Source organism: Herpailurus yagouaroundi, unplaced genomic scaffold (genome assembly GCF_014898765.1).
Source record: "Herpailurus yagouaroundi ecotype Mexico unplaced genomic scaffold, PumYag 77, whole genome shotgun sequence".
Classification (NCBI taxonomy): Eukaryota; Metazoa; Chordata; class Mammalia; order Carnivora; family Felidae; genus Herpailurus; species Herpailurus yagouaroundi.
This window is the reverse complement of record NW_024412388.1, coordinates 15,895,691-15,912,760: the sequence shown is the minus strand read 5'-3', so window position 1 is coordinate 15,912,760 and position 17,070 is coordinate 15,895,691. Positions and strand designations below refer to the sequence as shown.

Below are 17,070 nucleotides of genomic sequence, written 5' to 3'. Positions count from 1 at the left end.
GAGCACTCTTGCTGCTCTCAGGTTCTCAGTCTGGTGGCCCTGCTTGCTTCTCCATCACAACGATGTCAGACTCAGGTCCCTTTGTAGGTGGTACAAAAGGGAAGATTTAGGCTCTGTTTTTAGGCAGACCTGAGTTAGAACCAACTTCGGGTTTTCTTACTTGCCGTGCGGCCTTGCAGAAGGCAGTTTGGCTCTCTGAGTCTCAGATGGTCCATAACAATGAGAACTGTATTGCTTACCCCATGGGAGTCTTAGAACGAAATAAGTCCAGTGTGTGTACTCGGTGGATGTTTTCCCTTTCGCAGAGCATTTGCATTTTGAGAGAAAAGACTCATTAAACCAAAGAGAGACTCATTAAGATTCTAGTACTAGAATTTTAGGTGCTGTTGAGGTGGTTTGGTTGAGAAGCAGTGGTTAAAAAGGGGACTTTGCTAATATTCCCAAATCTCCTAAAGACTTTCCTCGGGGCAGGGTCTTCCCCAAGACAGTCGTTCATTCATTCAGATTAATCCAACAAATATTTAGTGTGGGGATGCCCTCTGAGGGCCAACCAGACAGTGGGGACAGGGCACTGGAGATGACAGACAAGGCCACGCCCCTTGTGGAGTTCTCAGTCCAGAGCAGGAAATGAGGAAAGAGGTGGTTCTAATGGAGGTGATAAGCATCGGTTGGGAGGCTATGGGGAGTTCTGAGTAGGACTCCTCCCCCACACCTAGGAATCGGGGGAGGCTTCCTGGAGGAGGTGACCCAGCAGCAAGGTGGAAGAGAAAGGCGTGTGATGGCACGTGCTGGACACAGGACAGAACTGGACCCGGCAGCTGAAGGTGGCAGGGGTAGCCGTCAGGTCACACCCTGCAAGCCCCACCGGAACTTCCTGTGGGTGCTCCAGAGGGTCTGAACCCCCAAATCACCACTGGGCAGAGGCCTCCCATGGCCCCCATCACCCGCTCTCCTCCCCTCGCCTGGAACTTCTCTGCCCTGTGCTGTCGGTCTAGTGCTGTGTATAATGTAGGTTCTCTTCTCTGGGTCTCGTTTTTTACACCTGTAAGTCAAAGAAAACAAAAGCACCTACTTCGAAGATTACTGTGGGGATCAAACGAGATCATGTGTTCCAAGGTGGAAAACCAGGCCTGGCCCAGAGCGATGGCGGCGATGGCAGTTAGTGCCTGTCGTCCTTATGTGCTGGGCCCTGCAGGAGGGGCAGCATTGCGTGGATTCTGTCCTCTGGAGGCTCACCAGCTGCCAGGAGGTGACTGCCTACACATGAGCGTGTTCCCCAGCCGTGCACGCCAACTTTGACACTGTCCCTAAGAACGCTGGCTTATGCCGCCAGACGGGCCTGCACTGAGTCCTGGCTGGGTGACCTTGTGCAATGCCCACCCCCCGGCTGATCCGTGGTTTCTTCCTTTGTCCAGTGGGGGTATTAGCAGTCCCCACCTCAGCGGCAGTGAAAGGAATGACAAGGCACTTTGAAAGGGCTGGCCAGTGCACCAGCTTCGAGCCACATGCTGGAGGAGGGAGCTGGAACATTCTGGGTCCCTCCCAGGTGTCCTGGAGAAACATCACCCTCGCTCTCTGAGGCTCATTTTCCTACCTATACCATGGGAAGATTGGCTACAAAACACTTCAGTGTGCTGGGTTTCTAGCAGAGACAGATAGTCCCTAATCTTGGCCTGGTCTGACTGCTGTGTGATCTTGGACTACAGACTCCACCTCTCTGAACCTCAGTTTCCTCACCTGTAAATGGGGACAGTCTTCACCTCACAGGATTCTTTCATGCTTTCCATTAGCCATGTGTCCATTCAACAAACACTCATTGAGTCCCTACCGTGTGACAGATAGCGTCTAAGAATTGGGGATCCAGAGGCAAACCTGATGGACGTGGTTATCTGTCCTCGTGCAGGTTACCCCACAGTCCAGGAGACAGATGCAAAATGAGCTAACAGACAAATTATGTAATTTCAGATGGATGATGAGTAATGAGGGGTGGGGTGGGTGGGAAGGGGTCCCCCTTTTCTAAGGGTACAATGGAGGGCCTCTCAAGGCCTAAGCGGGAAGGAGCTGGTCGTGGGAAGGGTAGTTCAGATAGAGGGCAGAGTGAGTATAAAGGCTTTGAGGCAGGAATAAGATTCTTTGCCCCATCCCAAATCTGGAACATTCCAGATCACCTCCTGGCAGCAGCTGGAAGGCAGCTGAGCAGGCAGGGGGTTTGGAGGCCCACCTTCCCTCCGATCAGGAACTGCTGTTCACAAGGCAGGTCCAGGGGAGGGGGTGGGCATGTGGGCAGGCATGCAGGACCAGGCTTGGGCTGGGCCCCAAGTGAGCAGAAGGTCCTCTGAGCTGGCGCCCGCCTGGCTGCCCTCCGGCCCAGAAGTATTCTGGGGTCTGTCACAGAGACCCTGAGCCTGGCTATTTTAGGAGGGGCTTGGGGAAGGGAACTCATGCTTGCCTACTCTCTCCCCCCAAGCCATCCTGGGTGTGGACACTGGCCACAGAGTGCCTTGGCCTTTCCCACATCTGGCCCATCCACGGGGCCAGAGTTTCTTTGAGGCGACCCCCTCACACGCACATGCACGTGCACATAACTTCCATACTTATGCTCACGGACTTGACTCTCGTCCAGACAGCTTTGTCATGAACACAGAGTTATTAACACACACAGTCCCTCCTGGAGCAGAGCATAATTGGACATCGACAGTGTGCCAGGCCCCCAAACAGACCCTGTCTTCACCCGAGGAAGCTCCATTTCTAGAAGGAGAGATGGATCGTGGTCTAGGTCACACCAGGACATGTGCCAACCAAACTGGTCAGTCTGCGATGGCCCAGGTCAGGCTTCTGGGGAGGCTGGTCAGGGTGGTGACAGCTTGCCCCAGTGTGAGGCTCCAGAAAGACTGGATAAGAGGGTAGTTTATGTGGTGTGACAGGGGAAGACGGGGAGAACGTAACAGGTAGGGGGTGTGGGGCCTGCCGAGGCCTGGGGGTGGGACAGACACGCAGGGCCTCGTGGGCCACGTGCAGCCCGCATGCGGTGAGAAGCCACCAAGGGCTTTTAGGCAGGCGGGTGACGTGATAGACACAAACATGCTCACATACAAACCCCCGCACGGCCCAGACACGAATGCTTTCTCTCCCACCCACATTTCACGTTCCTGCCAGGCCTCCATCTACAACCTCCCCCACAGAGACACTCACCCTTTCTCACCACCGGGCAGAGCTGCAGAAAACCCTGAGGGGGCTACTAGAGAAAGTGTCAGACATCTGCCCGCCTGCTTGCTGACTGTGGGTGGCAGGGCCCTCTGGTCCAGCCAGGATCCTCTGTCCACTCCACAGGCGCACGGATGCGCACATGTGCCTTGCACACACACGTGCAGGATCATAACCCTCCCCTGCACGTGGAAGGTGGCTTCTAGCTTAAGGAGTACATTGACATGCATTATCTCATTGAATTCTCCCAGCAGCCCTGCAGGAAAGCGTTGTCCACACCATTTTACAGCTGAGGAAACAGGTTCCAGAGAGGTGAAGTGACTGGCCTCAGGCCACACAGCTAGAGCTTGACCCAGCCAGGATTGGAACTCAGGTCCGTCTAACTTCTAGATGTGTTCACTGGCCCTTCCAAACTCGGGCACAAGTGGACGTGCTTGTCACCTTTCCAGCCTGTCACTGGAAATGTGGCAGGCGACCTTCAATGACAAATTCTTCCAGAAACAGGCTGATCAACATGGAAAGTTATTTGGAGCCCCAGTGCATGCCCACCTGCCTAGTGACCCCACAGCCTCGGGGGGCGAAGTCAGTGGAGGGGCTGGGCACTTGCCAGCCTGCCAGCCTGGGGCAGCTCAGGGCATGGAGCTGAAGCCAGGAGCAGAGCCCGCATTTGCATTTGCAAATGAGGCAGACAGCCCTGTCCCCAGTGGGCTAACCCCAGCTGGCCTGGCTCCCAGGACATGACAGCTGAGGTCCTGGGGGGCACAGCCCGGTGCCCAGCTGCCTGAGCTGCTTTTCTCCTGTTTTCTCTCTTCCCTGACCCTCAGAAAAGGTTGCCTAATGCTTAATGTAGGGGAAAGAGCGTGGGCTTTAGAATTAGCCAGAACTGGGGATACAGCCCAGCTGTCACTCCTGGCCAGGGGACTTTGGCCATGGTATTTAACCTCTCTCCGTATCAGTTTCTCCTTCTTGGACTAAGGAGTAAGGATCTCCTTAAGATGATTGAGAAAGGTAAGGGTCAGGTACTCAGAGAGCTGACTTATAGTAAATGCTCAGATTTCCTTAAAAACAAAATCTCCCCCCCCCCCCAGCTACAAAAATAATAAGTGCTCATTGAAAAACTCCAAACGGGACACCTTGGTGGCTCAGTTGGTTAAGCGTCCGACTTTGGCTCAGGTCGTGATCTCATGGTTCTTGAGTTCAAGCCTCACATCAGGCTCTGTGTTGACAGCTCAGAGCCTGGAGTCTGCTTCAGATTCTGTGTCCCCCTCTCTCTCTGCTCCTCCCCCACTCACCCTCTCTCTCTTTCTCAAAAATGAATAAACATTCAAAAAATTAAAAAAAAAAAAAAAGAAAAACTCCAAACAATGCAGAAAAATATATCCTATAGAAGGCAGGAGTTCCTGGTGGTCCCGCTTCTTAGAGACAAGCCATGTGAACTTTTGCATTTAATTTTTAATTTTCACAAGTGAGATTTTGGTTGTGCAACTTGCTTTTTTTTTACTTAACAGTATGCCTCAAACTCCTTTTTCCATCAGGACAGAGGCCCCCTTTGTGATCACTGCATGGTCCCCGACTGTTTGCATGTGCCTTAATGCATTTATCCAGCCTCCTTTTAATGGACCATTGAGGTGGTTTCCAGATGTTAGCTATTGCAAACACTGCTGCAGTGAATGTCATTTGTTCATATATTTTTGTGCATTTGTGTATAAAGGGAGTGGCCGGGCCAAAGAGTATTTACATTTTTGTCCATAACAGGAGTGGCCAAAACCTCTACAGAGAGGTGGTAGCAATCCATGTGCCCCAGCAGACAATCCATGTGCCCCAGTAGAAAAGTCTACTTCCTCAAAATAATGGGGATTTACCCACTGCCTCTGTCCCTGACCACAGAGATCCCAGAGCCATCAAGAGGCAGAGATTCCAAGTGGGGGAGGTGCCTGAGAGGTCATGCTGCCCTTACTCCTGTCCCCACACCTGTCTCCCCATTACATCCCTGGAGGCTCTGCCTGCCTTTGCTCAGTACCTTACATGCTCGTTGTTTTACTCTTGGGCAGCTCCAGTCTACTTTCTCACAACCTCCACCTAGGAGTCCTGCCTTAGTCCTCAGCAGCCCACAGAGGAAGCGAAGAAGGAAGAAAGGAGGAGAGAAGGGAAGGCCAGGAAATGCTCATGGTTAATGTTTACATACTTTGCATGTAATAACTTATTCAGTCCTCATGACAACCCTTGAAGGCAGGCACTGTTGTTATCCCCATTGCACAGATAAGGAAATCGAGGCTCAGAGAGGTTAAGCAACTTGCCCAAGGTCACACAGCTGTTAAGTGGCAGAGCTAGGATACAAACTCAGGCGGTCTGGCTCCAGAACCCACACCTGTGATGTTACACTGCCTCTCCCAGCAGGAGCCAGTGATTTATTGAACACTTACTATATACTGACTAGCTCCAGGCTAGTCAGATTGTACGTATAACCTCTAATTTATTCTATACAACAACCCTGCAAAGTAGGTATTACTGTTTCATTTGGGAGATGAGGGAACTGAGGCTCAGAGAAGAGAAGAGGCTTAGAGGAGCTGAAGGGCCCCTCCACAGCCCCTGCCGGGCAGAGTAAGCCCTCCAGGGTTCTGGTTCACTCAGTCCTCAGCAGACCCAGCTCAGTGTAGTGTCTCATCTTCCTGTTCATCCTCCTATAGGATGTCACCATCCAGTCTGAGTCCCAGTTCCCAGTGGAATCTGCTTGGAGAGGTCGTGGTGACTTAATTCTGTCCACATGGTGATTTAGAGACAGAGCTAAGGCTTCTCCTTGTCACCTTCTGTTAGGAGATGGTGACCTTGTCCCCCTCTGTCTTGGCCTGGCAGGGACTTCTGCTCACCAGCTTGGCCCGGGGCCCACGAAGTGGCAGGCCCACCAGCTGGGGAGGGAGAGGGATGGATTAAACAAGACCTCGGCACTGGAGGGTTCAGTGTCTGGGCACAGCTGGAGAACAGCTGGAGAACAGTCGGGCGGGTGTCACTGGGGCTTTGCTTTGAGATGGGGGAGGCCTGGCTCACCCCGCTCAGATGCCCATGCCCAGCAGCACAGTCAGGCCCAGAGCAGGCAGCAGGACGCGAATCCTGAATGAATAACTGAGTGTAGGAGTGAAGGGCAAGTGGGGGAGCGGGTAGATGACGGAGCTTGAGTGCGTGAGTGAAGGAATGCATGGAGCTCAGAAAAGGGACACCGACCCCCTGGGCTGCACAGGCAGGGAAGGACAATAAGGTTAATGAGGGAGGTGCGGTGTAGGTGGCATGGGCCCCAGCTCATGGGTGCCGGGAAGGGCCTTGCTCACAGCCTCTGGCTCACGCTCTCCCTGGGCGCTGAGGGTGGCAGCCTGTGGCAGGCCCATCAGTGGGAGCCGTCCTGCAGCCGTGGGCCAAGGAGTGGAGCAGTGGGTTCCAGCTTCAGGTGCGGCACGTTGGGAAAGTCACCACTGCCATCTTGGCTTCCGGTCTCTTCCGTGTGGAATGGAGATGATGTTACCGCCTTGGGTTCTTTGTGAGGCTGTTGAGGGGGCCTAGTGAAAGGACACTTTGTAAAGTACCAGGCTGGGTCAGCAGGTGTTGTTATTACCCAAGCAGGAAGAGGCTGGGTGGCTGGGTCACCTCAGTATGGCTCCTCTCCCTGCCCCGTGTGCCGGGAGGAGTCAGGTGCCGGGAGGAGTCAGTCCCGGGGAGGCGGGGAGGGTCAGGCCCGGGGCCACAGCCTGGCTCTGGCACCTGGGCAGGGGAGGCCCTGGCATTCAGCAGGTGGATGGGAGGCCCGGTCCTTAGGTGCTGCGCCCCCGGGAGGGGGCCGGTCCCATGACCTCCTCTCCGGGCTGCCAACCTGTTGTTTGCTCAGGAGGCCACTACCTGGCCCGGCTCCGGCATCCGGGTGTGTTGGCGCTCAGCCAGCATGGAGCCAGGGTGGGGACTCCACGTGCTACGTCCCTGCCCACCCCCTCTGTGCAGCGTGGAGACTGAGGCCTGCTCCCCACTCCCAGGGTGACTCTGCCAGCTCTACCATTTGGTGGTTGCGGGACCCCCTGGCCCATCTTGCAACCTCGATGAGCCTCTGCTTCCTTATTTCTGAAACAGCGATCTGGGTTGTGCCAATTACGGATTACGGGACATCACAGCGCCTGGCTCCCGCCCACCCCCACACTTCCTCTTGAATCCCGGTAGAGAGGTGGAAGGTGCCTGGGGGAAGGATAGTCAGGAGCAGCCATGCTTGTGTCCCTCCCCTCCCTGTGGGCCTTGGGTGGAGGGGGCTGGGCTCCCTGGGCCTAGCTTCAGAAACTTGCTCACCGGGCTGTCCCTGGCCACCTTCCGTGGCATCTTGGCAAGACAGAGGCAAGCGGGAGGGTGGGGGGAGGCAGTGCCGGATGTCTGCGCACTGGAGACAATGGGCCTCTGTGGCCCCCAGGAGAAGGGGCAATTCCAGTGCAGCCTCCGGTCTCTGGTTTCAGGAGATCAGAGTCCCCTCAGACACGATACCACAGCTGGGAGACATAGGCAGCCCCCAAGCCCCATCCAGAGTGGCCCCTCTCAGGGGGGGTGAGGGCCCGCAGGAGTAGCCCTCTGTACCTGCTTCTCGCCTTGAGGTCTGTACCCTCTGCCGTCCCCCACATGAGTCACCAGATTGGTAGAACCAGCTGGTTTCATGGAGACCACGGAGATTCAAGGGACCCTGTCCTCTGGTGACCAGTGCTGGGCTCGTCTGGACCCCTCAGGACCCTATCCTGGGCTAGCCTCCCTCACAAGTCCTTCTTGGCCCTGTGTTCCTTGGCTAGCTGAGCACCTGCTCTGCCCCCCCAACCACCCAAGTCTGGTTTCCCAACTTGTGCGTGTGTTGTCCTGTACCTGTCTAGCTCCCCTGCTCCCCATCACAGGCTTCCTGCCTTGGTGGTCATGTGTTACCTGCTCTGGCCACCGGAGTTTCACCTGTTTAAAATGAACTTTAAAGCATGAATAGTTCACCAGGCAGCCAAGAAGGAAAAGGGAGCCCCCAGCAGAGGAAACAGCCTGTGCCAAGGCTCAGCAGTGTGAAACAGCGTGGCTTATTTGGAAAACTGCTTGCAGCCCAAACAGGCTAGGACAAGGTGCCTGGGGCAGGACAGGAAGGGGGCGTGCGTGGAGATGAGGCTAGGAGAGTCAGCAGGGGCTACACCCACCTGGGGACCTCCATCCAGGGCAACTATCTTTGGGTGGCCAAAGAACCAAGTCATACCCAAAGGACTGCTCTAATGCCCTGAAAGGGTGAGGTTCCCAGGAGAGTGGCTAATATTAATAATAATTAATCATAATAGCAAACACTTCTATAGTGCTTACTCTACTCTGTGTCTCACAGCAGCCTTATGAGGAGAAAGACAGGACCCTCCCATCAACTCTCCAGCTGGTTAACAGTGGGGAAACAACCCAGGAAGGCATCTGGCCAACTGTCCTCAGTCTTACCTATCTCCCCCCCACCATGCCTGTGGTTTGGCAGTGTGGGGAACCACCCGGAGATGCCCCCTACCCCAGTGTGGCATCTGGAGCCCTGGACTAATGGAAGGCCTGGGTTCTGGTCCCCAGTCTACTTCTGCCTTCCTGGGTGACCTCAAGGTGGTGGTTTAACCTCTCTGAGCCTCAGTGTATCCTTCCAGGAATTGGGGATCCTAGCGACTGCCTTATCTCCCACTCCAGTTCCGGTGAGACTCCCAGGAGTGAGCAGATAAACAGCACTTTTGAAAAGTACAAAAAGCTGTACTCATGACAGTGTGATTATTATTGTTACCTCGATGTGGAGATAAGGGATGGGAGGAGGCGCAGTGACAGTTGCCAAGAAACCCAGGAGCTGTCAGCAGCAGCTTCCGGCCTGGCCCATCCCACTCAGGAGCTGGGCCACTGGGCCCCTCCCCCACCCCCTTGCTGCGCCCTTTCCCTGGGAGAGATGGGTGCGTTGAAAGGGTGGGGAGCTGGGGCCAGCTGGCCGGCAGCCACACACCTCCGGGGCCTGAAGGTGACCCTGGAATGTGCCTGGCCCGGATGCCAGGTTGGCTCAGGCTTTTCTGTGTGACCTTGGGCAAGTTACCTCCTCTCTGGCTGCCACCTTTTTCTGTGTCCAGGTCTTCTGTACCTGTAGGCAAGTGTCCAGGCCAGACAGGAAAGGATTGGAGCTGGACCTGGAAGATGCTTGGCGGTAGCTGCAGGAGCTGGGGAGGGCTGCCATGGGGAGGCCACCGGGGGCCAAGGCTAGGTGACAGGGCTGAGGTCCTGGGTTGAGAGCAGCCGTGATGTATGTAGTAGAAGAACCTTGAGCTGGGGTTAAACCTCTGTTCTCCCCTTTCCCTGGTGTGACCGTGGACTTGTCACTTAACCTCTCTGAGCCTCAGTTTTCTTATCTGGAAAAAAGGTGGATAAGAGCCAACCTCACAAAGCTGCTGCGGTGATCAGATGAGACACTAGACTGCAAGAGTGCTGTGCAGATATGACTTCGGTCATGGCAGGGGGATAGGAAAAGGGGAGAGTTCCCTGAGTCCCAGCATGCTCCAGACACCTTCCAGCTGCTGCACGTGCAGAGGGAATGCAAAGCATTTTTAAAATATATTTTTTTTATTTTTAAGTAATCTCCACACCCAAAATGGGGCTTGAACTCACAACCTGGAGATCAAGAGTCACATGCTCCACCGACTGAGCCAGCCAGGTGCCCCAGAATGCAAAGCATTTTACACTGAGCCAGGCCATTGGGTCTGGAAGGTTTTCAGAGAAGCAGAGAGGGCCAGACCCCACGTGAACAGAATAGTGGAGATTAGAAGGAAGGAGGCGAGGGTGGGATAGAGAGAGGAGGAGAGACAGAGAAGTTCAAGTTCATGAGAGGGAGGGGAGGTCCACAGAGGGCAGAGGCAGAAGGGGAATGGAGGATGGCTAGAAAGGTGGGGATGAGATGGGTGTGAGATGAGGGAGGCCGACAGGGGGAGGGGAGGCATGGGGAGGTAGGGAGGGAGGTGGCAGGTTGAGTTTATTCATCCCTTCCAGGTTATTTATTGAGCAACTAGTATCTGCTCAGTCAGTATAGTATAGCATTAGGGCACAGTACCTAGACCTGGATGGTTGAGGGTTCAAATCCTCTGTATTTCACTTACTGCCAGCATGACCTTGGACAAGTTGCTGAACCTCTCTGTGTCTTAGTGCCCTCCTTTGAAAGAAGGGTGTTCAATGAGTGAATCCAAGCGAAGCAGTTAGAGCAGAGCCTGCCCAGGGCAGGTCGGGTATCAGTGTTGGCCGTCCTTTGCTGTTGCTGTTTTCATTACCTCTCGAATGGGACTTGCTAGGTCTGCCCCTGCTATGAAGTTCAGATCTTGGGCTCTAGAGTGACAAACCTGGATTCCAATGTTTGCTCTGCCTCATTCACTGTGTGACCTTGGGCAAGTTAACATACCTTTCTGAGCTTCAGTTTCCTTGTGTGTAAAGCAGGCAGTTTTTGAGCACCTGCCTCACTCGGGTTGCTGTGGTGATTAAGTGGAATCATACAAGGCACAGGTAGGCTGTGGCTTTTGTTATTACTGTCCTTCTGTTCCCTCGGGGCTGGGATGGATGGGGGCAGGCAGGGCCCAGAGTGTCCAATTCCTGCTCTGTCCCCATTGTGGAGCCTCTCCCTTCCCCTGCCCTTTAGGGCCTCGGCAATGACCTTGTAGGTGGAGGAGTTGCCTGGCAGGGGGTGGGGTGCTGGGTACTGCCTGTGAGGGGCCTGCTCTAGCCAGCCAAGAATTAGAGAGTTGAGGGCCTTACGGCAGGGTCCCCGATGGAAGCCAGACCGCCGCTCGCCTCCTTGTCTCGAGAGACTTCCCTAGTCCTGTGCCAGCATGAGCAGCCCTGTGCAAGATGGATAAATGGCCATGGGGAAGCTCAGACTGAGCGGGTTCTGGAAGGGGAGTGCGTCAGGGAGCTGTTGCCAGGCCACTGACCTGCAGTGGCCATGGTCTGAGCCTGGGGGCCTGAGTAGGGCAGGCAGAAGAACAGGGCCCAAATAGCTCCATCATAGGCGACAACCTCCGCTGGGCAGCCAGGGCCACGCCAACACCACTGTCCCCGTGTCCCCACCACTAAGGGGATCCAGCTTCAGCTGGGCTGCAACCCCAGCACTTCCTGGTCCCTGGGCAGCCTCTGCTTTCCACCCCGCTGGCGCTGGCCTTACTCAGTCAAGGGCGTGGGCTTTCAGTTCTGGCTCTGTCACCCATTTGCTAGGGGAAGTGGCTTCACCTCTTTGAGCTTCAGTTTCTCCATCTATAAAAATGGGGATACATGACGCCAACCTCCCAGCACTGTAGTGAGGGTGTAAAATGCTTGATACAGTTCTAGGCACATGACCCAGGTCTTGACAAAGAGTCCCCAGGGTGACCTCAGTGGAATTTGCCTGGACCATTTCTGTGGGCCTCTCTCTACTCCCCCAGCTCCAGTCTCTCCCCAGGTCAGCATACCTGGCAAACTACGGGGACCTAAGTACAGGCGGTTCCCTTGCTCACACACCTCCAGTGGCTCCCTACTGCCAGCCTTCATTCAGTCACTGATTCCTTCAATCATTTACCCATTCAACAAATAACTAAAGAGACCTAACTTGGGGAGCCAGAGTTTACCATGAATGAATGAATACCAAAGAACTTATTGAGTAAATACCTACCAGCTACCCAGGCTCTATGATGAAATTTTTTTGGAAGCAGAGGCTAGGAGGGGTGTGGTACTGACTCAAGGTCATACAACAGGTAAGTGTTCTTCTTCACAGTGATGCCATGGCTTGGAATGCCACTGCCACCATATCTCTTTTTCTGGGTCAAGTGCACTGCTTAGTGCAGGCCCCGCTTTTAGATGCCAGCAGCCCCCGAGAGGTGGAGAGGCTTCTGGTGCCTGCAGCCGAGCTGTGGATGTGGACGGCTCCTCTCAGCTGTCTCTCCTAACCAGAGAGGCTGGGCTGAGGAGACTGGGCAGGGGGCTCCGAGGGTCCTCAGGGTCTCCTTCCTGGGCCAGGTTCCTGCAGCCCCTCCCCCTTTCAGGGAGGGGCAGTCCCAGACTGGCCTGACTCAAGCCTGCTGCTGTGGGCCACTGGCAGCTGGAATGACTCACCCTCTCAGGACCAGCCTCCGTTGATGGGACCGGGGCGGGGTTGCAGACACGTCAGGGTGGCCCTGGGCTCCCTGGGTCCCAGGAGCCACTGGGCATTTCCTCTCCCTGACCCCAGAGGTGGCCTCCTCAGCAGGCTTTCTAGGGTGACAGGAACTGACTTCGCCCTCATCAGACCTGCTTCCTTTCCTCAGGGAGGGGTGTGGGTGTGGGCAAAGAGGCTGAGCTTGGAGTCAGGCCTTACTCAGAGGCTGGCTCTGCCCCTGACCAGCTGTATGACCTCTGCATGCCTCTGGGTCCTCATCTGTTAAATGAGAATACCAGTGTGGTGAGGAGTCTGTGCCCTCAGGCCTGGAAAGAGGGGCTTGGCACAGGGCCTGGCACATAGTAGGCCCAGTGGCTGTCAGCTATTACTATTGTCATTAGGAATAGCAGTTGCCAGGGGCGCTTGGGTGGCTCAGTCGGTTAAGCGTCCGACTTCGGCTCAGGCCACCATTTCGCGGTTCGTGGGTTTGAGCCCTGCATCAGGCTCTGTGCTGCCAGCTCAGAGCCTGGAGCCTGCTTCAGATTCTGTGTCTCCCTCTCTTTCTGCCCCTCCCCACTCATGCTTGTCTCTCTCTCAAAAAAAAAAAAAAAAAAAAGAATAGCAGTCACCCAAGTGTCCTCTCGGCCCTAAGGCTGCATTTCTCTGAAGGCTCAGGAAGGGGTCTATAGAGGTTGAGCTCCCTGCTTAGTACAGAGATCAGGACTCAGCCCTTTACAGCACCCCTCACTGCCCCCTGCCTCGGTTTACCCATCTTCAGAATGGGCTTCAGAATGGGCTGTGGACATCCTCTTGACAGGAATGTGTTGGGCAGGCCTAATGGAGAACTCGGGGAGAGACCCTGTCCACATCTCTGATCTCCGGGGAAGGAGAGCCTGTTTGGCAACCCTGCTCCAGAAGCCCCCCCTCTCCCTCCTCCTGGGGAACCCATGACTTCCCCTCCATGAAATCTGTCCTCCGACTCTGAGAGCGATTCTTCCTCCCAGAGTTCACAGACCTCCCAGCCTGGAGCCTTCCTTGACCATAAGACCCCTTCTTTCTTCCAGGAGGAGTGATGGGCAGAACCAGTGCTTTCCTCACGCCCTAGACGTGCCACGAGTGGACTTCGTTCCCTCCCACACTGCTTCACTCCACCCCAAGGTAAGTGCCCCCTCCCCATTGCCCCTGGTCTGGAGACCCTGGGGCTGACAGAGAATTAAGAATGACTAGCGGACAGCGGTCAAGTGTTCATGCAGATGCTGCTTGAGGCTTAGCTCCCCGAGGGGACACCACTCCTCACCCCTGAGTGCGTTGGGCCGGGGCCCATATCACTGTTGGGGAGGGGGCAGGACAGCTGGGAACGAACTGGCCAAACAGCTATTCTCCATCACCTTCATTATCAACATCCCCATCAGCTTCCTTGTCTGTAAGCCCGGAATAATGATACTACCTGGCACGGAGCTATTGTGAGGATTTAATGAAAAAAGTGCCAATAAAACATTCCACCCATGATATCTGGCACAGGGTGAGAGCCCTGTGAATGAGATCACCAAAATCAAACGTGTTCGCCGAGCACTTGATTTGTATCAGACTTTGTGCTGGGCGCTGAGGGACCAGAAATCAATTGGACACAGACCCTGTCCTCAAGGAGCCATAGTCCAGGTAAGAGATAAATAACTGAGCAACTTGTGCAGAATACCAGTAACAACCACGAGCATTTATTGAGAGTTATTATATGCCAGATGGGTACTTAATGGTTTATAGGCAGTATTTCATTTCATCCTCCAACTGGAAGTACTATGTGATAGCTACTACTATTAGTCCCATTTTGTAGATGAAAAAAATCAAGGCTCAGAGAAGTTAAGTTACTTGCTCAAAGACACACAAATAGGTTATGATGGGGCTGGGGTCGGAACTCAGTCTGTGTGACCAGAGTGCCTGGCCTTGTGGCCTCCTTGATGCAGAAGGAAATGAACCCTCTCTTTTGCAGTATACTTTATGGTTTCTAAAGCATGTCCACAGACATCATCATGCCTCTTGGTCATTTCATCAAACCTTGGATGGCAGGCATTCTCCAGGTGAGGATTCAGATGCTCAGAGAGGTTTTCCTAAGGTCACACAGTCAGGAAATAGCAAGCCCAGGGCCTGCTAAGCTCTTCTCCCACACTCGGGCCTGGAAGAAGGGCCATGTACCTCTCCTTGGCCAGGAAGGCAGATGGCCAGGGACTGGAATCCTTGTGGGATTCCACCACCTCCAAGGGGGCTCCTAGGGCAACATCAGGGGGCTCCTGAGACCATCTCCTGCTCCCTGTGCCTGGGCCAAAGCCCAAGATGGGGCCATGTGGATCCTGGGGCTTGGCAGGAAGGGAACGACTCAATGGCACCTGGGTTCATGACTGAGGCCCCCTAGTCCCTCTCCCCCTAAGCATACAGGAAGAGGCCTTGATTCTCACCACGGGCTGTGTGCCTTTAGACCATAGCTTCCCCTCCCTGGGCCTCCGTGGATTAGCTCTGAGCCGCCTCCCCTCAGGCTTCCTGGCCTCCACCCAGCTGGCCAAAAGCCTCCATTCGTGCCAACACAGCCCAGACAGCGGGCTCCAAACCACTCCCATCCTGACAGCCCACCCCTACTCCAGAATCAAGACCCAGTCTGTGGGTCATCCTCCTTTGACAGGGGTAGGGGGAGGACAGGTGGAAAACAGGGTACAGAGAGACTGAGTGATCTCCCTGGATGCCCAGCAGAGCAGTGGTGGGGCTGAGGGGACTCAGGCCAACGACACATTCTTCGTGCCCCTCCTCCAGCACCCCTAAGTCTGTGAACATTTATCATGTTGATGGAGCCAGTCTGAGGGGCAGGTGACCTCCCTGTGCCAAGGGTAAGTCCCTGCCCCTCTCTGAGGCTCAGATTCGTCATCTGTAAAACAGAGGGGCCAATTTCTTCTCGCTCGGCTTGCAGCTGGGTGATGACCGTGAAAGTAACTTTGGAAAGTGGAAATCAAGACGCCGAACTGTATCAGCAATGCTACATTTCCAGGGCAGGACAGAACACCCAGAAGGGACATTCCCCTCTCATTGGAAGACCACATTTGTACAGACACTGAGCTGTTTGGGGCCCTCCTACCTTGCCCCCCATAGGGGTTTCTCCACTTAGGAATTCAGAAATCTGCACACATGTACGTGCACAGTCTGCCCACACCCATGTCCATGGACAAATTCACATGTCTGCAAACACATTCAGAGACTTGCACATGTACACATGCATGTGTATACAGATACACATGTACAAACACAAATACAGGTACCCATGATGTCCATGCACACACAGCCTCATCTGGTCTGAGAGTCACACACACACGCACAGCTGCATGCACATTCTCCATGGAGTGTGTACCTTCTCCACTCCACCTGTCACACAGACATCTCCAATGATGTGAGCAGGTCTCACCTCCTCCCAGTATGGGAATGGACATTTCTCTGGCTGCATTTCGATGGGTGCCCGGAAGCGCTCAGGCCTGGAAGTGCCTGTGTAAATCAATATTTGCTGCTGTTAATTATTAAAAACAAAGCTACACCGTGTCTGGAACACACATCTCCAGAGTTCCCGCCGGCTGCCGGGCTCCAGCCTGACCGAGGGCCAGGTCTGGAGGAAAGGAAGGTCCAGTGCCTTCCTTCCAGAAGCCCTTGCCTTGGAGATGGAGGGTGATGGGCAGCTACTGGAAGCTTCTCCAGGAAGCTGAAGAGAGATTGTGCACGGAGCTGGTGGGCAGGCCTGCCCCTGCAGGGTCCAAAGCAGCAGGTGTTGACTTGGCCACAGCTCAGGAAGCAATTGGCGCTTTCCCAGTATGTCTGGGGAAGGGGTGCTGAGGCTCCAGCCCCCCACTGCACAGTGGCGGCAGACACAATGCAGGGTCAGCCGGAAGGGTCTGCAGAGGTGGGAAGACTGGTGGCCTTCTATTTTACAGATGGGAAACTGAAGCCCACAGAGGTGACAGGGACTCACTCAAGTCCACTCAGCAAGTTATGGCAAGGCCAGTGCTAGAACCCTCATGTCCCAGAGTGCACTCTGTACGGTGGGGTCTTGGCAGTCCCTGTTCCCTCCCTCCCCTAGGATCAGGGGCAGTTAGGGTCCGGTGTGGGCACGGGAACCGGGGAAGGAAGGAAACCCGCCAGCCACTGTCAGGCATTAGAGGGTGAGGGGAGATGAGGAGGGGGGGGAGAGCAGCTCCAGGCCTTTCCCTGGATTCTCAGTTCTGCCTCTTCCTAGCTGTGTGAACCTGGGCATGATCTTTCACCTTTTGGAATCAGTCTTCTATTCCGTAAAATGGGGATGATACTCGCACCTCCTGGATTGTGGGGAGAGGTCATCCTCGCCAAGAGTCCAACATTAAGTAGGTGCTCAAGGAAAGCTCTCTATGAAGTAACCCTCTCTCCTCTTCCTGCCCGGCTTCACAGCCTGTCCCAAGAACCCCGTCCTTGAGGCCCCGAGGCGGATCCCCAGAGTGTGGGAAGACAAAGAAGGCGGGATAGGGGCGCGCTGAGCAGAGCCTCGGGTCTCCGTAGGGCCCCACGCGCCGAAAGCTTGCAGCGCGCCGGCGAGAGCGCGCAGGCGCAGTGTCCGGGAACCGCGAGCCGGGCCCGCACGGGGAGGGGGGGGGGCGGGGGGGTGGTGGCTCCTCTGTCCCCGCCCCGGATCTCAGAAGCCCCACCCCCGCGACGCCCGTGGATCCAAGAGTATG

At 55.1% G+C, this 17,070-nt stretch overlaps 1 protein-coding gene across 15 annotated transcripts in view; it reads left to right on the top strand.

The window, feature by feature from the left end:
• The window catches only part of RAP1GAP (RAP1 GTPase activating protein), a 62,129-nt gene that overhangs the window by 20,903 nt on the left and 24,156 nt on the right, over positions 1–17,070 (top strand). For 12 of the 15 annotated variants that reach the window (XR_005787042.1, XM_040464044.1, XM_040463946.1 and 9 more), the window contains exon 3: positions 13,402–13,495. Coding sequence is in view for 14 of the 15 variants with exons in the window: in XM_040464044.1 (XP_040319978.1) it covers positions 13,402–13,495 (94 nt within the window). In the remaining variant the exon portion in view is untranslated. Of the gene's footprint in view, positions 1–13,401; positions 13,496–14,324; positions 14,413–17,070 lie in introns of all 15 variants that reach the window. The other 3 variants (XM_040463973.1, XM_040463962.1, XM_040463983.1) reach the window with 1 other exon arrangement.